General features: G+C 40.0%; 1 protein-coding gene across 2 annotated transcripts in view; it reads right to left on the bottom strand.

The window, feature by feature from the left end:
* EZR (ezrin) overlaps positions 1–22346 on the bottom strand; it is a 74117-nt gene extending 51771 nt beyond the window's left edge. The window contains exons 1-3 of one of the 2 annotated variants that reach the window (XM_043962468.1): positions 22190–22308; positions 20947–21270; positions 20476–20557 (exon numbers count right to left, since the gene is read on the bottom strand). In XM_043962468.1, coding sequence (XP_043818403.1) covers positions 20476–20487 — 12 coding nt within the window. In that variant the 5' untranslated portion in view covers positions 20488–20557; positions 20947–21270; positions 22190–22308. Of the gene's footprint in view, positions 1–20475; positions 20558–20946; positions 21271–22189 lie in introns of both variants that reach the window. The other variant, XM_043962467.1, reaches the window with a different exon arrangement.
* Positions 22347–23913: the final 1567 nt, after the last annotated feature.

The raw sequence follows: 23913 nt of genomic DNA on the forward strand, positions 1-23913 counted from the left end.
AAATAATTAATCATGTCAATCCTCTTCACAATTCTATACCCCAGAATGAAGATAGAAAATTACACATGGAAATGTTTCCAGTGGGGATCCAGAAACAGGACTTGTTTTGTCATTAATACTGTATTCCACAAAGCAAGTACTATTTGAAGAGGGCATTAACAAATCTTTTCAGTCATGGAGGATCCTGAGAAATCCAAAAATAAATTATTCCAACACATTGCATTTAAACATTGTACACACCCAAACCAGAAGAACCCTATGATTTTATCCATATAGAGAATTCTTAGTGTGGAAATTTCCTACATCATGCAGACTGGCAACTCAAATGCTTTAAAGAATAGGGTTGTTTGGGGGCACAGAAATGAAATGACCTGGCCAAGGACACAGAGCCAAGTATGCAACGAGGCAGGATTTGAACCCAGGTCCTCCCAACTCCAGGGTATCCTTTATAATGTATGTCTGTGTATACACACATGTAAAATTGGTTACCCATGCTTAGAGTACTCTCCCTGCTCACCTCTGGTTTCTACAATCTCTCTATTCAAGAAGCACCTCTGGCACTATCTTCTACAATCTACAGGAAATGTTCTCAATTCCACCATCTCCCTAATCCAACTGCCAAACTACTTGCATTTAACTACTATTATTTATTTGTTAGATTCTCTATTCTGGATATGTTTATGTATATAACTTGTCTCCTCTGTGATAACCTAATATTCTTTAGAGTAGGAATTATTTTATTTCTTTGTATTTGTGGTTTGTGGGTTTTTGGGGGGTTTTTTTGTGGGGCAATGGGGGTCAAGTGACTTGCCCAGGGTCACACGGCCAGTAAGTGTTAAGTGGCTGAGGACGGATTTGAACTCAGGTACTCCTGAATCCAGGGCCGGTGCTTTATCCACTGCGCCACCTAGCTGCCCCCTATTTCTTTGTATTTGTAATTATAGCACCTAGCAATGTCCACCACAAAGCAGGGGATTATTGAATGTTTCTTGGATATCTGTCTCTTTCTCTGTCTGTCTGTCTCACACACACACACACACACACACACACACACACACACACACACACACCCTTTAAAAGAGTCTTCCGATTCTGCTTTAAGCTGTAAAGAGGTACAGCTTGTGGTCAAATTGCCTTGCTATTTTTTTCTTTCTTAATTTTTAAAATTACAGGCCACTGTGCTGCTTTCCCAAGAAATTTTCAAGGCTACTTTAATCTGAACACTTACACACTATAAAAAAATTCCAGACCTATCCTACAAAGTAAACTTGGGGTCATTTTCTTGGTTGTTAACGACATACAATCTTCAATGACATTGTTCTCAAAAGCCATCAGTTGTCAAAATGTGAAAAGATTCTTAGGTGTGGCTCTGGCTGTAGGCTGAGGGAAAGGGCACAGGGACCCATACACTAATGGATGAGGAATGTCAGTCATTATGTTGTCTAAGGTCAACAGAAAAAACCCATCTAGAATACCAAGGTACAACCTGACATGGGAAAGTGAAAAAAATAAACACCATTGAACTGTCTTTCTATAAACACTGTCACATTATCCAACAAGAGTAGAAACCTATACTAAAAGGCAAACAAATGAATACATTAACTAGAATCTTCCAAGGACACTTTCCCTTTTTTACCCCTATCAGGTGGCTGAGTTATCAGGTTTACCTGAGTCATATATAACTGGGCCCCTTGGGTTGAGGCTCTTTTCAGATGTGAATTTAGGTACGTGATTTGCAAATTACATAGAGAGTTCCAAAAATACAGTATCTAACCTAGCCCAGGCTCCCCCCAAATATAGGAAGTTAAAGCTACACAGAGTAAACTTCACTAACTCATCAGAAATGGGACATTTTCCCCATAAATCTGCAGGTCTGGTTCCATGATTGGTCATTTAAGAAAGTCGAAATCAAGAAACATGAAGGTCTCTAATTTATTTCCTTTTTGTTGGATCAGGGAAGGAAGAAGTCAAGATAGAAAGCCAAACGGATCAATCAACAGCCGGATCAATCAATAGCCATTTATTGAGCACCCACCTGGTGCCAAGCATTGAGCTAGGTAGGCAAAGACAGTTCCCACCCTGAGGGAGCTCATCAACCTTGAAGCTTAAACCATTTCTGAAAGGCCTCTTCCTCAATAAGGCACTGTTTGTGGCAAGTATAGCAGTGACACCCGAAAGAGAACTTTTTTTCTTCTTTAAAAGGAAATTCTAGATGGTTTTACCTCTCAAAGATTTGGTACTTTTTTTTTTTTTAAGTAAGGCAGAAAGTCTTTATTCTTCCATCTTTCTATCAAACCCAAACTAAGAATGTGAGTTTATGCAATCTGTCCAAAAACATAATTTGCTTTAGCTAAATGACTACAGTGAAATTCTGTAAAAGTACGAAGCCCAAGTGTTTTATTTAACTAGAACCAAATGTCAGATAAATTCATTAACTTGTTTTCTTTCATTCCCCTCAGAAAATTTAGCAGTGCCTGGCACATAGTAGGTGTTTAATAAATGTTTGTTAATTAAATCAAAGAAGAGATTTTTTTTGGATAAGAGATCGGAAAGAGGTTTTCAAAAAAAAATTAGCCCCCCCCCAAAATCTAGAAAGATTGATACAAACTGATTCTGAGTGAAGCAAACAGAACCAGGAGAACTACAGATTTACATAAATCTGCTGATTTTTTAAAAAATCTTGTCACTTAGGGATATTCACTTTTAGCTTTTGATTTTTTTAAAAAGGTGGCTAGTCTTCAACCTTAGAAGTCACAGAGCCTAGAGGTCAAAGAGGACCCTGGAATGACAAGATCTCCAAATCATTCCATTCCAAATTTGAGATTCCCCTGAAGGGGAAGGGATAGGACAGAAAGGCACATAGCAATGAGGTCAAACCAGTCCCCACCTCCAGGATCCACAAAAGCAGGGCCCCATGAAGATTGTTATCACACCCTAGGACCTCCTAGAGCAGAGAACCACAGAAATAACTGATTCTATCTGAGATCAAGTTTTAAGGGGAGAAAAAAAAACCCTTAAATTTCCATAGCTTTGAGGTTGCCCAAGGCAAGGATTGACTGATTCCCAGTAAGGCACTTAGTGATCTGGAAGGCAAAGGGCACATTCTAGTTTCTACCTGGTACCACTATCTTCCCCCTTCTTAGGCTAGTCTTCTATTGCTCACGTTTGCCAATTTCTCTTGCAGAATACCAGAGAGACTTAATACTAAACATTTTTAAAAAATTAAGAACTCGTCCCCCAAAATACAAGGTCATTCCTCAAATGTCAATGGATTAATCAAATATAAAAATTAATTCAAAAACATTTTCCTGAATTTAACTAGTAGGCAAAAGACAAACCATACTTCCATACTATAAATACACACACTATTTTTCTGTGCTGAGTACATTTTAAAAAATATTTTTTATTTATTCAATTAAATACTTTCCAAATACATGTAAAAATGTAGCATTTATTTTAAAAAGTTACTTTGTGTTACATTTTAAATTCCAAACTGTCTGCCTCCCTCCCCCTATTGCATTTGACATGGATTCTCTTTCTCTCTCTCTCTCTCTCTCTCTCTCTCAGTTCTTTCTCTGGAGGTGGGTAACACAGGTCCTTCATAACTGATCTAAGTATTTATAATCCTCAGAATAACTTAGTCCTTTACAGTTGTTCTTTGAACAATATTGCTATTACTGTATACAACCTTCTCTTGGTTCTGTTGACTTCACTCTTTAATATTTCACACAAGTCTTTCCATGTTTTTCTAAATCCACCTTCTCATCATTTCTTATTACCATTCATTTTTTAAAAAAATTGTCCGTTCCAAATTCTCTCCCTCCCTCCTTTGACCTCCTTGCCTCGCCCCTCCCCCACCCCTTGAGGAAAGTTAACAATATGGTATCAAGCTGATAGCGTATTTTTATACATTTTTATAAATGGCATATATTCCATAATATTCTTATGGAATATTCAGAAACTTAACATTTAAAACTTTTCCTCTCTTCTAAAACTCCTATTTTCCTCTTAAAAATAAAAAACTAGATAAACCAGCTTATATACTTTAGAATCTCTCACTAAAAACGGTTATTTTCTAACTTCTATGGAAAGGAATTTGGTTGCATAACCTTTTTCTACTCTCTGGGTGAGCAAATACAAAAGTGGTCAAAACTACAGTGCCTGCTGACTTAAGACATTTGTCATCAGCTGAGAGGAGGTGAGACCAGCCTACAAGAACAGCATGGGAACGTCAATCTACCCAAATGGTTGTTGGGTTTTTTATTTAGGGTCCTGGCTGTAGAGCTCAAAGGGGCCTTAAAAGACATCTGTTTTAGTCCCTTCTTTTTGTAAAAGAGGAAAATGAGAACCAGAAGTTTAAACTTACTTGCCCAGGGTCACAAAGTAAACAAAAGTAAACTTAGGATTTTAACCCAGGTCCCTTGCCTCTGAATCCTTCACTCTTTCCACAGCTCCACATCTCATTGGCTGACTTTCCCTTGTTTTTTCTTATATGTTGGTCTTGTGGTAGATTATAAAAATCTATTGAAAATCAGGATTCTGGTGTCTATCTGACGGCATTTAAAGTACCATGCCAATCATAAAGCAGGTGTTTAATAATTAATCAATCTAGAAGGGGACTCTGGGGTTCCACTTTAGACCCCCCGGATTGGCAAAATTGACAAAAAAGGAAAATGACAATTGTTGGAGAGGAGAGGAGACATACTAATGTATTGTAGATGGAGCTATGAATTGGGTCAGCCATTCTGGAAAGCAATTTGGAACTGTGCTTGAAAAGTTACTAAACTGTGACCCAGAGATATTCCAAAAGAATTTTAAAAAGAGGAAAAGAGCTCATATGGAGAGGAATATTTATAACAAGTCTTTCGGCAGCAGCAAAGAATTGGGAATGGAGCACCCACCAATTGGGAAATGGCTAAACAAATCATGATATGTGAATATGAACTGATACAGAGTGAAGTGAGCAGAACAAGGAGAACAATTAATGCAATAACAACACTGTGTAGACAAACAACTTTGAAAGATATAGGAACTGTGAGCAAGGGAATGTGACTTGCCCAAAATCATACAGGTAGTGACAGGATTCGAACTCAGGTCTTCAGACCTGAATCCATTTGAAGTACAATGGCTCCTTCCATTGTTTTCCTGTATCACAGCTACCTTGCCAGAAGAGGTTAGGGAAAAAACTTATGTTTAAAAAAAAAAAAAGTATTTGAAGGTACAGCTAGGTGGCGCAGTGGATAAAGCGCCGGCCCTGGATTCAGGAGTACCTGAGTTCAAATCGGGCCTTAGACCCTTTACACTTACTAGCTGTGTGACCCTGGGCCTTACTAGCTGTGTGACCCTGTGACCCCCATTTAACCCCCATTGCCCTGCAAAACACAAACAAAAAAAGTATTTGAAGTGGTATGACTATTTGAAAGGATCAGAGGTAAGAACGGTATTAAACAAATTTTTTGCTTTAAAAAACCCCAAAGAATAAACTTAAATTTCCTTATAAGGCATACATTTATAAGAAACTTAAATCTGGCTTTTGTTACAAGGTAATGGTATAATAATGGACAAAATAATACTGCAAACTGTCTAAATGAGTTTCCCCAAATTTTGATATATGAAATAAGCTTGTGGCAAATGGCCTGACAAATAACACTGACCACAAGCTTTCTCTACCCCAAACATAGCTGAACTGTTTTCTGAAGCATACACAAAACTTTCCCTACATTTTAACTATTTTTCATCCCACAAAAAGTTTGCAGGAAACATTTTCTGGGAAGGGTCTGGACCTGTGATTTTGTTGGTGAACGAATAAATGAAAAAGTATTTATTAAACTATGTGCTAGGTGGGAAACAAATATGAAAAGGAGATAGTCCCTGTCCTCAGAGAGCTTGCATTCTAATAGGGAGAGAGAGCATATTATAAAGGGGAATGGTGGCCAAGGAAGGGAGTTATTGTTTGGGGAATTCACAGGAATGGTGATTGTGATTGGAGCCAGAGGGTAGCCTCAGCCTTTTACACAAGCAAAAGCAGTGCTGATTTGATTCCTGTGCCCATAGCAAGAGGTGGAGGGGAGCAGAAGGATGTATAGGGTGTATGGCAAGTGATGCTAAGATGGCGATTTTGGATGGATGAGCTATAAGGATACAAGCCTTAGAACATGGATGGTGTAAATGTAAGCTAGACAGTCAGGTAAGTTCACATTCCCCAATCAACTGGCCCTAGGGAAAGTTCCATTACAGGTGGTTGATACAAGGCAGGGATGGCAGATGATAAGATGACCCAAGAAATGGAAACTTCCAGGGAATAATAACTTGCCCAGGATGTGTCAGATACAGATTTAGACCCAGGTCTCTCTCCTGTCCTAATTTCTCATACCATCATACACACACACACACACACACCTGTATGTATGCATATATATGCATAAATATACTGTTTAAGATAATTTGGACCGCCTCCTATGTAGTACAACAAAGAGATTTTTTTCCCTTTTCTCTCTTCCCTTGTCACCCACAATTACCACCCCCCTTCCTCCAGTTAGACTCTAAACCATCTGAGGTCAGGAATTTACTAAATTATGTATCTATAGACAAATTATACAGTAGGCCAAACATTTAACTTTACATGGATGGTACCAAGTCTGAGAAGATTTCACAGGTAAATCACTCAAATGCCGGGAAGGTACAAATTGCTTTCTTTTAACATATGCCAGAAATCTGTCATTGTATAGTATCTTCTCAAATGGGACACAAGATACTCAAACCATCTCTGTCAAGGAGTCCCCATTCAAACCTTGTTTGAAATATAATCTCAGCACCAACAAAACAAAGCCTCCCCTCACAGCAGCCCCAGGACGACAAAATGTATAAAAGTGGTGCCCCTGTCAAGAACTGGGATTAGCAAGCAACACTGCATCACAAAAGATCTTTTGTTCTTAATGAATGAATACAGAGAAAAGCCAGAAGCATCTGTAGGAGCTTCCTCCTTATAAAATATTATCAGACTGTTTTTGTCTTACAATAAATAAGCGATAAGAAAGTTCTCATACCGAAACCTCTTCATGCGAAAGGGAAATTGTTGGTAAGGTCTGAAATAGCAATCAGGCTACCAAGATAGTAGCTGAATGAATCAACAGTTACACAATGGTCAGGGCAAAAGTCTAGTTTATAGAATTTTAAAAAATGTTATTTACCTTAAGCAAGGTAAGGATATGAAGTTAGACTTTTCCATTTTTTTAAAAAAATTCATAGATGGCATTCTCTAGTCTTATTTTTATCAATTTTTGGAAGGATCAGCAGAGGAAAACAATTTTAACTTGGCTTTTTAAAAAAAAAAACTTGAAGTATAGCAACGAGTCTTTCCTCTTTGATTTTATAAATTTTGCTACACATAGAAAGGTGGCTCTAAGTTGGGTTTCTCAGTCCTAAACACCTGTGTCAAAAGGGAAGCTTCTCTTTGCCCTTTCCTATCCTGACACACCCATTCTTTCTCCTATTCTCCATATTCTTAGGTTTAAAATGTGCTCCTCTTTTTAACCTTTCCATTTCTCCCACTTAACTCTCTTATTTTCCTTCTTTCTCTATTAGAAAAAGGTAGTCATGTGGCTGCTCAATGTGTTATTCTTCCTCCCCCACCCCCCTTTCAATCTGTTTTAAAATAAGCCAATCACTCAGCATCACAGAATACAGTAAAGCATTTCAGAACTGGAAGCTTCTTTGGAAATCAGGCAGTCCAACCTCTTAATCTTAAACACAAAAGAATTGAGGCCCAGAAGCTGAAGGGCTTTGTCCAAAAGTCATACAACTAAGCCAAGTCATGGCAGAGCTGAGTTTCTGTCTAGGGCTTTTATTGCTCCCCTTCTATTACTGTCAATCACATATATTAATTCACATGTGCCCTCCTTGTGCTCCTAGTCTCTTCCACTGTTTCTCTCTTACTTATCCGCCTATCTTCATTTCACTTCTCCCCCCATTTTAACTAACCTTTCCTATTCTTCTATGTCTGTACCTCCCTCCCTTCCTCTTTTCCTCAACTTCAAGTTTCCAATTCACTATTTCCACTCAAATCCTACCTGTTTTCTGTTGAGACAATCAATCAAGCAAGACGAAAGCATCTATTAAATATTTACTATGTGCTAAGTGTTTTATAACTATCTCATGTGATCCTCACAATAACCCTAAGAGGAAGTACAATTATGATCCCCATTTACAGCTAAGGAAACACTAGGCCCTGAAGAGGAATTTGGAACATCTACAGGGAATATACCCCCATAAGTCAGTTGGGTCCCAGCAAAGACAAATGAAGGGGAATGATATGTAATCAGCCTGGAAAGGCAGGGTGGAGCTAGACTGTGAAAGGCTTTGAATGCCAAACAGAAGAGTTGCTATTTTATCTGAAGGGGAACAGGGCATTACTGGTTTCTCTTAATAGTCCAATTCTCTCACTTTATCTCTTCAGTTTTTTCTACTATTTTTATTACCTGTATTCTACTTTTTTCCTTTTATTACCTATATTCCTTTTTAAACTTTAATTATTTATATTATTTTAAAACTTTTATTATTAGATTTCCTCCCTTTCTTACTTTTATTCTTTTTAAACTTTTATTTCTTATCTCTTCTTATTTCTCTTCCTTATAGTACTGAACATTATTCAGGCAAATTAAAAGGAGAAATCCATTCTTTTTAAAAAAATGATAATAAGTGTTCAGTTGATTGGTGAATTCAGCAGAATCAAAAATAAAACCACATTGGTACAAAAATGTAAACAGACTCTTAGTACTGGATGGGCCCTTAAAGATTTGACTACTGGGGCAGCTAGGTGACACAGTGGATAGAGCACTGGCCCTGGAGTCAGGAGTACCTGAGTTCAAATCTGGCCTCAGACACATAACACTTACTAGCTGTGTGACCCTGGGCAAGTCACTTAACCCCAATTGCCTCACTAAAAAAAAAAAAAAGATTTGACCACTGCCTATCCCACATCTCTTTCCTTCCATTCCATTCAGAGGAGGAAACAGAGGGCTAGGGTGTTTAAATGCCATGCTGACTCTAGACTGTTCTCCTCATTTCAAGTCTAGTAATTTTTCCAATGGACCAAGCCAAAGGGCCAAAAAAAAAAAAAAAAGGTAATAAATAAATAAGCTCATAGGTCATAGAGCGCATCAGAAGTTGAATATGAGTTGGTGTATTGTTATCCTGTTTTCCTAGAAAGGCTAATATGATTCTGTAATGCATAAGAGAGTCATATTACAAGAACATTTAATTTAGGACAAGGAAGAAGAGAGGCAAAAGAGAATGGAACAGAGGAAGGGAGAGAGGGTAGAAAGGAGAGAAGGGAAGGGGAAGGGAGTAAAGAAAGGAGAGGGAGAAACAGATGAGTTAGGAGAGGAGGGTTACAAAAATAGGTTTAATTTCTCTCTTTTCCATCCCCCAAATTTCTCTAGCTCCACTAGAACATATGGGGTATCCATTCCATATCCTCAGACCAACCTTTATGTCAAAGTTCTATCAGTATATTTCAAGCCCCCAAAAACTTTGTAGTCAAATCAGTTTAGGAGACACTGCCCTTACTTCTTTTATCTAATTACAGAGTAGCTACAGTGTAGAGTCTGGAAAGAATGCTAGATTTGGATTCAAAAGACCTGAGTTCAAATTCTGCCTCAGTCACTTTGCTATCTGGATGACCTTGAGAGCAAGTTACCCTTTTTGCGCCTCAGTTTCCTTCACTATAAAATGAAGGGGGGTAAAGGGTTGGATTAGGTGATCTTTGTCTCTTCCATCTCTAAATCTATGATTCTATATACACTAGCCTGACACCAAGGGGAAAGAATGTTTTTTACAAAAATGCACAAGACCAGTCAAAAAAAAGAATTAACATGTAACTGAAACTTATAACAGATGTTCTTTGGTCAAAAAAAAATTTAATTTACAAGAACCTTGTTCTTCCCTTTTTTGCTAAGGGGGAAAAATGTTTCTTGGGACACCCCTTATCTTAAATGGAAAAGCCAGATATTTAGATTACCTGAGGCAGCCAACAATTGCTGGGAGCCTAATTCATTCATTAATCAGATAGTTCTTGCCTCCCCTGAGGTTTGAGAAGTAAAGAACCACACAGAGTAGGTGACTTTACTTCAACACAGAGAAGCAGTCACATTAAAACAAACAAATACAATACCTTACACCATGGAAAGAACAAAATTCCCTGGGCACCAACCTATCCACCTTCTATCCTTCTATCCCATCCCCATTTGCTTCATAAATAAATTTTTTTTTTTTGGTGAGGCAATTGGGATTAAGTGACTTGCCTAGGGTCACACAGTTAGCAAGTATAAAGTGTCTGAGGCCAGATTTGAACTCAGGTCCTCCTGACTCCAGGGCCGGTGCTTTATCCACTGTGCCACCTAGCTGCCCCCCTTCCTTTTAGAATTCTAATAAAAAAAAGTTTTATTTATAGGGGCAGCTAGGTGGCACAGTGGATAAAGCACCGGCCCTGGAGTCAGGAGGACCTGAGTTCAAATCCGGCCTCAGACACTTACTAGCTGTGTGACCTTGGGCAAGTCACTTAACCCCCATTGCCCCACCAAAAAAAAAAAAAAGAATTCTAAAAGGAAGGTTACTTTAGATAAGCATTTCTGATGGACTATCAGTGAAATCTGTTTTCATTTATCCTAAGTAAATTATTAACTCTTATTAGAAACCACGGAATACACTAGTGGGTTATAAACATCAACAGTAACAAAGACAGTGCATAGACCAATTTTCTCCTAAGGCTGATGGTTCCCAGATCATATTTATGAGAATGGTATGGTTAATTTTTATATTAGTAATTAATAGGGTTTTTTTTAAAACCTTTTAAATTTTACTACAGCAATTTATGTGAAAGAAAATGAACAAGTCAGACAGCAGGAAAACTTTAAAGGTACCACTCCAAGATATGCTAAACTCTAATTATTTCATTATTCATTCGATAAATTTCCTGTTCAGGTATAAAGTTCACAAGCAATTTTTTGAATTAAGATTTCAGGATATTCTTTAGAACTTTACTACTTGATCTTAAGGATGTATGAATGTAGAGTATTTCACAAATAATACCAGGCAGTCAATACTGTTGGTTTGTTTTGCTGAATTGCTTTGTTCTCTCTTTCTTTTTTAATCTTTGTGCCAAGTATGGCTTGCTGGGGAAGGGATGAGGGTTAGATATATATTCAGAAATGAATTCTGTAATGTAAAACAAAGCACTAGTTTTTGAAGACCACTCCCCCACCCACTGCTGCTCTCATCAATAATTTGTAAAGTTCCTTTGAAATATCAACATCTTTTACCCCATGATTTAAAATAGACTTCTAGAAGGCAATGTGCTTCATGCTCACAGGAAATTAAAATTTTCCATGATACTTTACAGTCTGGTCACCAACTTCCCCATAGTGGGGAATGAGGTAATGTGGAATGAGAGGGAATGACGTTCCATTGTCCAAATTTATGAAGTAAAGCAGAACATTCAAAATTTCCCAAAATAGGAACATTTTCCCCTCGATTCCAATGAATCTTAGGCACTCCAATGTTCAAAGGAACTCAGGAACTATGCATACACAAACTCTTTGGAGTCTGTTTATAGTGCCAGAAAAACGGAATCTATTTCCAGTAAAATGCAGTATGACAATAATGCAAACACAATTCTTAAAACCTTTTCTTCTTATATTCATAAAGGATAAAGTTTCTAGGTTTCATAATCTCTAAACTATAGGCAAAGTATTGTATATTAACATCCCTTTACTCTAAAATGCTTTTTAAAAAAATTCTTAAGAAGCCAACTATAAAGTCTTATTTTTGAAACAGAGACCACCTTCAAAACAAAGATGATTTGGAAACAGGTAGCTAGAAATAGAGAAATAATGGGGGGCAGCTAGGTGGCGCAGTTGATAAAGCACCGGCCCTGGATTCAGGAGGACCTGAGTTCAAATCCAGCCTCAGACACTTGACACTTACTAGCTGTGTGACCCTGGGCAAGTCACTTAACCCTCATTGCCCCGCAAAAAGAAAAAAAAAAGAAAAGAAAAGAGAAATAATGGATCAATACTTTTAAAGTCTTGCTACATATTAAAAAAAATTATTAAATCATTCTCAATATTAAATGAACCTTTCCATGAAGATTTTGCGGAGGGTATTAACTTGTGCACAGGGGTCAAAATGTTATTTTCAGTGCTTAATTCGAAATCTCTGTGGAAATTCTGAATTTGGGATTGGGAGGATGCCCACAAAAGCCTGGAATGACAATGTCTCTCTTTAGATAAGCAGAAAGTTGATATCTACTGAGATAGGAATAATCTATCTCAAGAGACCATCAGAAAGCATTTCCATTAAGCCAGGCACTCAAATACAAAAATGGAAGTCTCTGCCTACAAATAGATTACATTCTAAGAATTATAAAAAGTAGTCATCATTTTTCTGTGAGTTTCCTTTATTTACTTGTGCTAAAGACAGAAAGGAGTTCAGATCACTTAGTCTTAGAAAATGAGAATCCAGTTGAAATGGGATTCCCTAAGCCCCAAATTTTCTCCTTCCTTTATGACCCAAATAAAATCCCATCTTCTACAGTAAGCCTTTCCTAACTCCTCCTAATTCTAGTGCTTTCTCTTAATCATTTCCTATTTGTCCTATATATACATTGTTTGTACCTAATTTGTTTGCTTGTGGTCTCCCCCCATTAGATAGTGAGCTCCTTGAGGGCAGGGATTGCTTTTGCCTTTTGGTATTTGCAGAGTTTAGCCCAGTGCCTGACCTATACAGTAGACACTTAATAAATGTTTCTTGACTAACTGACAGGTCAGGTAAAGCAAATATAAAGAAATTTAATTGAGGGGGCAGCTAGGTGGCACAGTGGATAAAGCACTGGCCCTGGATTCAGGAGGACCTGAGTTCAAATCCAGCCTCAGACACTTGACACTTACTAGCTGTGTGACCCTGGGCAAGTCACTTAGCCCTCATTGCCTCGCAAAAAAAATAAATAAATAAATTTAATTGTAAGGAGAGTACTCAGTTTATGAACTGAGTTTGAAAGTTTCCTAATTTCACTGGACCAATCAAGCATCCATATATGGCTATTTAGGGCAAAAAGTTAAAAGCAGTGGTGAGGCTTAAAAGGGGAAGAGGAAAGGGAGGAAGAAAGGAAATGGGAGAAGGAAAGTCATCAGAGAGAAGGATTATGAGATGATCTCTTTCTTATGGATTTCTAGCCTTTTCTTCCCCAACCAACCACCAAGACCTTAGTCCTACAACAGATTCCCTTGGAGAGAGATATTCAACTCAGGGCATACTTTCCTTAGTCTCAACTGGTCTAGCGCTGGTTTGAGATCTATTCTTCTATCTTTGTTCTCCAAACTCCATTTAATTTTATGTTCAAATATCAATAATGACATTCATGATATTTCAATCTGCCCTTTGCCTTCAAGAGAGTGACCGCAAAGATACTCCATGGTCTGTAATTTCACTTCTCATGAATAGATGTTTTTGGAACAGTTCAAGAATCCAATAAAGGTAGGGACAGCTAGGTGGCACAGTGGATAGAGAGCACTGGCCCTGGATTCAGGAAGACCTGAGTTCAAATCTGACCTCAGACACTTGAGACTTACTAGCTGTGTGACCCTGGGCAAGTCACTTAATCCCAATTGCCTCACAAAAAAAAAAAAAACCAAAACAAAAAGAATCCAATAAAGGTCTTTAAAAAGTCTCTTCTCATACTCTAAGGCAATTCAGCTTGCTTACTACAAGAGGTTAATTTAGCTGTTTGCACCCTTTAATCCAGTGATCTCACTACCAGATTTATATCCCAGGGAGGTAGATAAGAGAAAAGAAGGTCCCACCTAAACAAACATGAAATGGGTGTCCATGTATGAGAATAGCTGGACAAACTCTGGTATACAAATGTAAGGGACTATTATTGTACCATAAGAAATTATAATTATGATGAATTCAAAGAAACATGGAAAGATTTAAATGAATTGAAAGCAGAAGTACAGGAACAAAGGTATATAAATGACTATTATAATGTAAGTGAAAATAACAAAAGACCTAAGAATTCAGACTATACACAGTAGAATCAAATCTTGTTCCAGAAAATTGATGATAAAATACACTTCTCTACTATCCAAAGGAGAGAGATGGTAGGTAGACTAGAAAAGCAGTTGCTCCCTATACTGAAAATACAATCATTTCTTCCATTTGTTTTGCAAGGTTTTTTTTTTTTTAAAATAAGACAAGGTTGTAAAATAAGCTTGCGCAGGCGTGTGTGTGTGTGTGTGTGTGTGTGTGTGTGTGTGTGTTGGGCGGGGGAGTGGCAGAGGAGGTTGGGTATCAGAAGGGAAAGAGAACAGATATTAAATGCAAAGGATCTCTTCACCAACAGCAGAATGACCAATTAGAGAGGAAGGTGGAAAGAGAGAAAGGGAATAAAAGAAGGAAAGTTATGAAAGGGAAAGACTATGACATTATCTCTTTCCTATGCCTCATACAGGATTTCCAGTCTCTTCTTCCCTAATGAGCACCACCAAGACCCAAAAGAGATTTGCAACTGTCTAGAATTCAGTGTATAAAGCCTAATGTTGTCCATCCAGGGTTATGAAGATGTGGTCACAGGCTAGATTTGAACCTAGGTTTTCCTGACCTGAAGCCCAGGCTGATTCTAGTGTGATTGATGGTCAAAAATTTTTTTCATTCTAGGCTGCCTTTCTTACTACCCAAGAGGCATACTTTTGACCATCTTACTCCCTACCCCATGGTAGGAAAAGAATTCTTGCATTTCTTCCAAAACAATTTAGGGGAAGAATAAAAAAAGATATTGATATCTATCAAGCTTCAAATTAGCCATAACTAAACACACACACACACACACACACACACACACACACACACACACACACACACACACACTTTATATTATCATTTATGGGGGGGAAAGGCTGTTAGAAGTATCTAGGCTTTAATGGGGAGACAAAGTAATCTAAATTGCTTAGCTTTTAATGTCAAACAAATGACTTTGTAACTGAACCTGATTAAAATAACCAGAAGTTAAGAGATAAGGAATCAAAAGACTTAAATTTTAGGTCCAGATCTGCCAAAAGCTTGCTATGTGACCTTGGATAAATCATTTTTTTTTCTCTCTTGGGTCTCATTTGCAAAAATGGCTGGATTAGATAATCTTCTAGCTTTGAAATTCAATGATTTGGTGAATTCTATAATTACTTAAAAGAAAAAGAAAGTGGTGTTAGATAGAAAATCTCAAAGGCAAGCCTAACACTTCAAAACTGAAAAGCAAAGCAGATATCTCTTTATGCCTCTTGGAGATAACTCACTCTAAGTTTTTACCTGGACTATTTAGAGATAAAAACCCTTTAGTCCCTTAAATCTTCAGGCCAGTTAGACAATGCCCTTTTCTGTTCTTGCACAACACAGTTTCCGAGGTTGGCTACAATAGTTTTTGTTTGTACCCTACAAGTTCTTGCAAATATATGACCCCCACGAATAGAAAGGGAGGGAAGAAAATAGGTCAGCCTAACCTGGAAGGCAGCAAAGAAATTGTGTTTATAAAAATAAGGCAGTTTGAGGGTTCCCATGATGACAGAGGAACAAATGGCAGATTGTGTATTGAAAGTACATTACTGGATCTCAGAAAAGTTATGATGGGTGATGAAAGCACACTCCCCTGACCTGTTCCATTTGTTCCGTGACAATGCTTTTGGCTATTTCTGTGGCTCCTAGATATTAATTTCAACATAAATAATGTATACCTGTCTGGGATGTCATCAGGATCCTTCCAATCCTAGTTGTTTAACTTCCATTGTCTTTAAAGGGGGAGTCTGAATGTTTTAGGAGATGGGAGTTGTCAGGAAACAAAAATGTATATTAGTCAACTGTTTAAATGATGAATAAGTGACATGGATCGGGTTTAGGCCTAACAATTTAAAAGACTTTGGTTGTTAAGCTGAAAGGGAACGGTCAGAGGTTGCCCGTTCAAATCTAAATCATTCAAATGTATCTATTCCTTTTTACACTTTTTTTTTTTCAGGGCAATGAGGGTTACAGCTAGTAAGTGTCAAGTATCTGAGGCCATATTTGAACTCAGGTCCTTCTGAATCCAGAGCTAGTGATTTATCCACTTCACCACCTAGCTGCCAAATGTATCTATTCTTATGTGAAAATGTCTTTGCCCCATCCTCCATCCTAGCAATATCATAAGCAAACAACAAAACAAAAATTCATAGTTAGCAAAAGAATCCTAATTTAAATAGAAATGAGAGGTATTGTTGACCTTTTGCTGAAAGCCTGTATAAAGACTACCTGATGGAAGATACCGTACTTCCAATTTAACATTTATTAGGCATTTATGGCCGTACATTGGGTAAAGCAAGATCATCCACAAACCATTAGGGGACCCTAAGCATCTTCCAGGCTACCTATGAAAATGGCTCAAATGAAAATTACTCAAAACTGTGAGTGTTTTATGTACTGCAATGCAGTTCCAAATAGACACTGAGTTTCATCAAACAATTCCTGTTTACCCAAGGAAAAACCCAAGACTAATTTTTCTCCATCATGGCATGTGGACAGATGCATGCGCAAAATAGGTGGTCTGTATCATCTTCAGACCAAAGACATCTAAGAAGGACAGCTATAAAGGGATGAGATGCTGGTCTTCTGAGTACAGCAATACTAACCTGAGTATAGGAAGAAAAATGATCTACTCTTATGACAGGACAATCCACAGAATGATACCTTCTTTAGTCCTTAGGGTGCAAGAATTAACATAGCCTGTCTCTGACAGGCTATCTGTGTGGAATGGGGAGTAAATTGTCAGACATGGCTAACATGTTTGCACATTTTGCTTCCACTGATTGGTATAAGGAAAAGTTTTATGGAGGTAGGGAGGAGTCATTGGGAAACAAAATCTATTTTTTTAAAGCATCAATAAAGTATTTCTTAAAAAAAAAAATGACAGAGGGGCAGCTAGGTAGCAGCAGTGGATAGAGCACTGGCCTTGGAGTCAGGAAGACCTGAGTTCAAATTTGGCCTCAGACACTTGACACTTACTAGCTTTGTGACCCTGGGCAAGTCATTTAACCCCAATTGCCTCACCAAAAATAAATAAATTTTTTAAAAAATGACAGAACTACTGAGTCTGTTTAGGAAAAAAAAATTGGTTCTCTATTTATGACCCATCAAATCAATCTCTAAGGTAACAGCTCCTAACCTGAGGCCTTCATGGGTTTTTCTATTATAAGACAAGGTTCTAAGATAAGTTTAAGTATGTGTGTGTTTTTTGGGTGGGCACTGGTGGTACAGAGGGTGAGGATGATGAGAGGTGAGGGAGAACAGAGACTAAATGCAAAAGACCCCCCCCTCACCACCAGCAAAATGTTCAACTCTGATCAATGAGTGTGAACTACCTGCTTACTAGTATGGATTATATAGGGGAAAACCTCAATCCAAGAGATATCTACAACTATCTATAATTTAGTAATTGTGATTGCAATTCAACATAATTGGTTTCCTTTGTAATCCTGTGTATTTTATTTTATGCATCAAACAACATTATTCAGAGATGGAGTCCACAGGCTTCATTTCCCAGACTGGCCAAATCCATGACTTAAAAAAAGGTTAAGAATCCATGCATACAGGGGCAGCTAGATGGCGCAGTGGATAAAGCACCGGCCCTGAATTCAGGAGGACCTGAGTTCAAATGTGGCCTCAGACACGTAACACTTACTAGCTGTGTGACCCTGGGCAAGTCACTTAACCCCCATTGCCCCGCAAAACAAAAAAGAAAAGAAAAAGAAGAATCCATGCATAAAGGAAACTGGAGTGAAGCCATGTCTGCCACCAAAAAAAAAAAATGTAGATTCTGCTATGGAAAAAAATGGGGAAATGAGTAGTGTTTGGAAAAATTCCACCATCCTTGATATCCACAACAGAGTTCTTGCTAGAATTTCTGCCCCATTCCAAATGGGTCCACTCTTGCTCATCTTGTTCTCTTGGTGATCCCCTCCCCACAATGGAATCACAGTAAAAAAAAAATTTATTTTACAAGTAATCATCTCTCCTGACTTACCCTTTGCACAATGTTTTCCCAGATGTGTTCTCAGTAGGAAATTATATCAAAGGGGTCAACTTTCTGACAGTTAATAAGTTATAGGAGAAATAACTATTCCAGGGCAATGTAAGCAGACTGACTGATGTTAGGCTATCAGAAATGAAAGACAAGAAGAGTGGACCAGGGCAGCTAGGTGGCGCAGTGGATAGAGCACCGGCCCTGGAGTCAGGAGTACCTGGGTTCAAATCCGACCTCAGACACTTAACACTTACCAGTTGTGTGACCCTGGGCAAGTCACTTAACCCCAATTGCCTCACTTAAAAAAAAAAAGAGTGGACCACTTGTTTTTTTCATACACAATGGGAAAGAGAAGGGTATAAGCATTTACATAGTACCTACTATGTGCCAGGCATTGTGTTAAATTGTTTTTAAACAAATGTCTTCTCATTTGGTCCCCACAACAACCCTGCAAAGTAGGTTGCTATAAGTATCCTCATCTTACAGTTAAGGAAACTGAGGCAAGCAAAGGTTAAGGGACTTGCCCAGGATCACACTGCTAAGTATCTAAGGCCATATTTGAACTCAGGTCTTTATGACTCTAGGCCCAGTGTGTTATCCAATGTGCTTGCTACCCCAGTATGAGTTGGAAGGTCCTGTCCAGCTTGAAACCTATGCTCCTATGAACTGAAAACTGTTGGATGAATTAATGTTAGACTTTCCAGAGAAACCTGTAACAGAATAAAATTACAGTGCTGAAGGCAACTCTAACTTTAAAAAAGGGGGGGGGGGGGGGGGGAAGGGGCAGCTAGGTGGCGCAGTGGATAAAGCACTGGCCTTGGATTCAGGAGTACCTGAGTTCAAGTCTGCCCTCAGACACTTGACAGCTGTGTGACCCTGGGCAAGTCACTTAACCCTCATAGCCCCACCAAAAAAAAAGAAAAAAACAGGTTTTCAAAACTAAAGCTTAAAAACCCATGCATCTCATTTGTCACTTTCAAAAGCCAAGGCATATTTTCTCCATTGTGCTTCAAAAATGAGCTAATTTATCCATTTTTTAAGAAAACGCTGCTCTTTGGGAGAAAATCATGATCTGGTCTCTCTTTTTCTAGTATACTTCAGATTACTGATTAAGCCACCCCCTTGTGGCAAAGCACAATAAAGCATGTAAGCCTTGCTAAGAAGCAACGTGTCAGACACAGACAAATCTGAACCATTCCAACACTATGCAGGAAAACCAAGACAAGCCTGACCTCTCAGACAAAGGAAACAATCAAGATCTCAACATGTCTGGGGTCAATGTAATCACTGTGCAGCAAAAAGTACTTCTTGACAGCTCAAACACATCCCACTCTACACACCAGAACCTTGAGGAGTATTTCCACACTGGGGCACTGCTTGCATCTGCAATTCAAGTGCATTACTAAATTCCCATAAAGATGAGAATTCTGCTTTTGTTGTCATTTCAGTCATGTCTGACTCTTCATGACCCCATACAGAGTTTTCTTGGCAAAGATACCGGAGTGGTTTGCCATTTTCCTTCTCCAGCTCATTTTACAGATGAGGAAACTGAGGCAAACTGACTTGCCCAAGGTCACACAGCTTGTAAGGGTTTGAGGCTGGCTTTTAACTCAGGAAGATGAGTCTTCCTGACTCCAGGTCCAGCACTCTATCCACTATGCCACCTCGAAGTTTTGCTGGTTTCCTTACTAATCATTTGACAGGGGTCATGTGAAAGGGGCTGGAATTATACAGCGACCTGTAAGAGAAAGTCTTGTCTTTGAAGTGCCTTTTTAAATTACAAAGAGGAAAATAGAAGCTAAATTTAATTTCAGACCCTTTAAAGATCTCAGGTGGTCTTCTATTTTGGTGACTTTGACTCCCTTCCCCCCCCCACCCCAAGCAGTTCATGGATTCAATTCACCATTTAAAAAAGGGGGGGAGGGGGGCACCTAGATGTAGTGCTTTTGAGCCCAGGCATGTAAGTTTTTAAATGCAGAAGCCAGAAGAACCGTCCAAAAGAGATTTCTGACTCATAAAGCGGTCCTAAACTACTGTGTTCAAAATGAGAAGTTTCACAGAGCACTGCAACACTGTGGACAGCTAAACTGTTGAAACACCATAATCCTGGTGGTTCCTTGATATTTCTCAGAATTGACACATAAAGGTACAAGAGGAGGAGGGAGGGAGGGAGGTTCTCTGTCTTTTTACTTTCCCCCTTTAAAAAAAAATCCCATCTTACAAACACCATTGTCCAAGCCCTTTGTTCAAGGTCACTTTCATTTAAAATACAAACACACAGACAGACAGACAGATAGACATAACCATAGCGTTTCCAGCATGGTACCTGTTGGGCACCCAAAGCAAATAGACTGAAATGATAAAAGTTTGTTACTCACTGGTTTCGGCATTTTCGGTTCCTGTTGTGTTCCTTAAAATCCCTCCAAACAAAGCTTTCATGCAAAGAGCTCTCTTCTTTCCCTAAAGTAAAAGAAAGCGCCCTTTACCAAGCAAAGAAGGCCTTCTGCCTCCCACGGGCACACCACAGGGAACTGAAGTCTGCCCCAAGACTGCTGGGGTTTTTAAAAAAACAGAGGAACTGGGATGAGTCACCGGGCCAGTAATTATGGAGGAACTCCACCGTTTTGGGTAGTTTTTTTTTTTTTAATGCCTCACCCAGGAGGAGAGGAAAAGCCCAGCCTTCAGCAGGGAAGGTCACTTACTCAACCACACCCATAAAACCAAATGTACTATCTGACAATCCCTCCCGAGCCCGGGGAAGAATCATTGAATCGAAGGGGAGAGGGAGGAAGGAAAGACGGAAAAGGGGGAGGGAGGAGAGAGAAAAAATAATCAGGTGATTTGCCAACCTGTTGCCCGCTCTTTGTCTGGCTGGCTCTAGGGCAACTCTGCCAAAGCGGGCTTTCTTTCGGGACCCTGGATAAAGGCGAGGACAGGTGTAGGCTCGCTTCTTTGTCAAGGCTCCCGAGGAGCGTGGACCCGCGTCTGAGGGCCAAAACACCGAGCCCCGCGTAGTTCAGAGAAGGGGAAAGGCAGGAAGGAGGGGAGAGGGACAGAGGAGGACCAGAGGAGGGGAGGACGAGGGGGGGGATTTTTGAAGTATGTCTTTCGTTTTCAAGGAAGCTTAGTCACTTTCTTAGTTTCACTTCAACCGACAACCGTTGGCCCCCAGGCTGAAATCACAACAAATCCTTTAAGAAACAATATTTTTTAAATGGAAAGAAGACTCCTAGGAAGGGTAAACTACGGGGGGCTGGGAGGAGAAGACGGGGGCGGGCAGACAGACGTCCTGGTCAAGGAAGGCCAAAGGCAGTCAAGCCAGGCAGCTGGGAGGAGAAAGAGTAGAGGGAACATAAATGAATATTTTTAAAAAAATAACATGTATAACACTAACATAAGAAAATGTTAACATTTTTTTAGGGTTCACTTAAAAAAAGGAGGGGGTAATGGTAAAATTAAAGTGGGCACTAAGAGAAGGCGGCAACAATACAGAAAAAAAAATCCGATATAACCTGTAATTTATTTAGGTCAAACAGAAGGTGGCGTCTATATGTAAGAACTTTCTGTGCCAAAGGCACGCGGCTGGACTTTGTCCTGAAGCCCAGCGCGGTACGTACTTAGAAGACCCCCTGTGTCCCCACTCCGGGGTTGGGGGTAAGCGGATTGGAGAGGTGAAAGGAAAGAAAGAAAAGAAAAAGATAAATCCAAGTTAGGTTTCCTTGATCACCCCGAGGAAGCCGGGCTCCGTCCTGGAGGTGGGGGTTCGGGAGGACCTGGCGGCGGCCCCAGCGCAGCGAGAAAGGCAGTGTTCTCCTGCGGGTCCTCCCCACCAAGGTGGGCGTGGGGGTACTTTTGCAGAAGTTGCCTCCTCCTACCCACCCCAGTCATCCATTCCACTCCCGGAGGATAGCTCCCAATCCCCAGCAACACCTGTCGTCAGTGCCCTCACCCAAAGAGTGAGAAAGGGAAGAGAAGCCCAAGCAACGGGCAGGGTCTGCTCTCCCTCCCCAGACTCTCGGCCTCGCCAGTTCCATCCCATGCCCCCACCCCACCGCCTCCCGGGAGTAGAGAGGAGCGGAGCAGCAGTCCTACCCGAGTAGCGCAAGCACAGCCCTCGGCTTCTCCGTCCCGCCGGCAGTTAGTGGGCTAGTGTGCCTCTCACCCCGGCTGCTCTAGCTACTCCGCTCCCTGGGGCCCCGGGCGGGCAGTCAGGCTAGAGGGAGGGCTGGTGGGTGTGAGAACCGCGCCCCGCCCCGCCCCTCTCCCCTGATGTGTGCGCGCGTTCATGTGCGCGCAATATGGCTGCTGACTCTGCGCCAGCTCTCTCCCTCCCTCGCTCTTTCTCATTTACCCTCCTCCCGCGCTCTCCTTTCTCTCCTACACCCTTCCCTCCCCCCGCTCTCCTCCCTCACACAAACAACTCCCTGTGTTCCTCTGGCTCGGGCAGTTCTCACTCACCTCCCTCCCAGCAAATCTCTGAAACCCTGGGAGAGATTTCCCCCGCCTTCCCTTTCTTTCTCTCTTTTCAAGGCTCTGCTTCTTCCCTGCCCCTCATCACACTTGTTAGGCCCCCACCCCCAGCCTCTCCAAGCACTTTTTGCACGGTTTCTGTCAAACTATCCCTGGGTGTTTTGGGGTTTTTTTTTAAAGGTTTAACTGCTAAGGGAGAGCCAAAATACATTACTTTGTGCCTAGGGCAGCACCTAGTCCTCGAAAAACCCTGAAAGTTGTTTTATTGTTATTTACTGTCGTCTCTTTAGTCTGTTGTTGTCCTCCTGTCCGAAATAATGGCTCTCTCTATTTCACCCCCACCCACCTACCTACGTGACTAATGATGCCCAAGAGTTCTGGGAATTCATCCACCATTGTGGGCTTGCAGTACCTGGGTCGACTTACATGTCACTAAATTGTACACTTCAACTCCCGAACAATGGCTTTCCATGGTCGGGGGGGACCCCAACAACCTGTAGTTTTCCAAAGTTTAAGTGAAAACACCTCATGGCTGGATGCTTAGATTGGCAGTCATACTTAATTTATTAACTTAAGTTACTTAAATGCGATATTGAAAACCTTTTTCTGTAGTCTTTTCGGAAGATTTTAAGAGCTTTAAAAATAAAGGTAGCTTTGGAGAAGCAATGTTGCATGGATAGAGAAAGACCTCGATTCAAATTCTGCTGATAGACACTGACTGTGACCACCGTCCAGTTACTTAGCCTTTTAGGCTACTTTCTAAAACTCGGTTGCAACAATGAAGGACGTTTCCACATGGAGAACACAACACCCTGATGGATTCTCATGGCAGTGGGTACACACAAGGAGCTGTGAGGGAAAGAATTCAAAACAGTAACTGGGCTGGCCAGGAGACTGGAAAGTGGAAGCTGCAAAATATATGCAGCTTCAAGGAATTTAGCTTAGAAATAACAAGATATAGTGCGGTGATAAGACTCTGAAAAAAAAGAGGTAAGTTGAATTCTTAAGGTTCCTGAAATGTTAAACAGAATGTGGCCCCTACTATGTTCCAGGCACAGAGTTAAGTCCCTGTAATACAAAGAAAGGCAAAAAACATTCTGTGCTCTCAGGGAGCTCCCAATCTAATGGAGATAACTAGATATATACAGGACAGATTGGAGTTGATCTCAGAGGGAAGGTACTAAGATTAAGGAGGATTAGAAAAGGCTTCTTGAAGGGGAGTCTTTAACTGAAACTTGAAGGAAACCAGAAATTGGAGATAAGGAGGGAAGAGTATTCCAGACATAGGGGACAGACAATGAAAATTCAGTCAGGAGATAGGATGTCCTGTCTAAGCAACAGTGAGG

The sequence above is a fragment of the Dromiciops gliroides genome, chromosome 4 (genome assembly GCF_019393635.1).
Source record: "Dromiciops gliroides isolate mDroGli1 chromosome 4, mDroGli1.pri, whole genome shotgun sequence".
NCBI classification, from domain to species: Eukaryota; Metazoa; Chordata; class Mammalia; order Microbiotheria; family Microbiotheriidae; genus Dromiciops; species Dromiciops gliroides.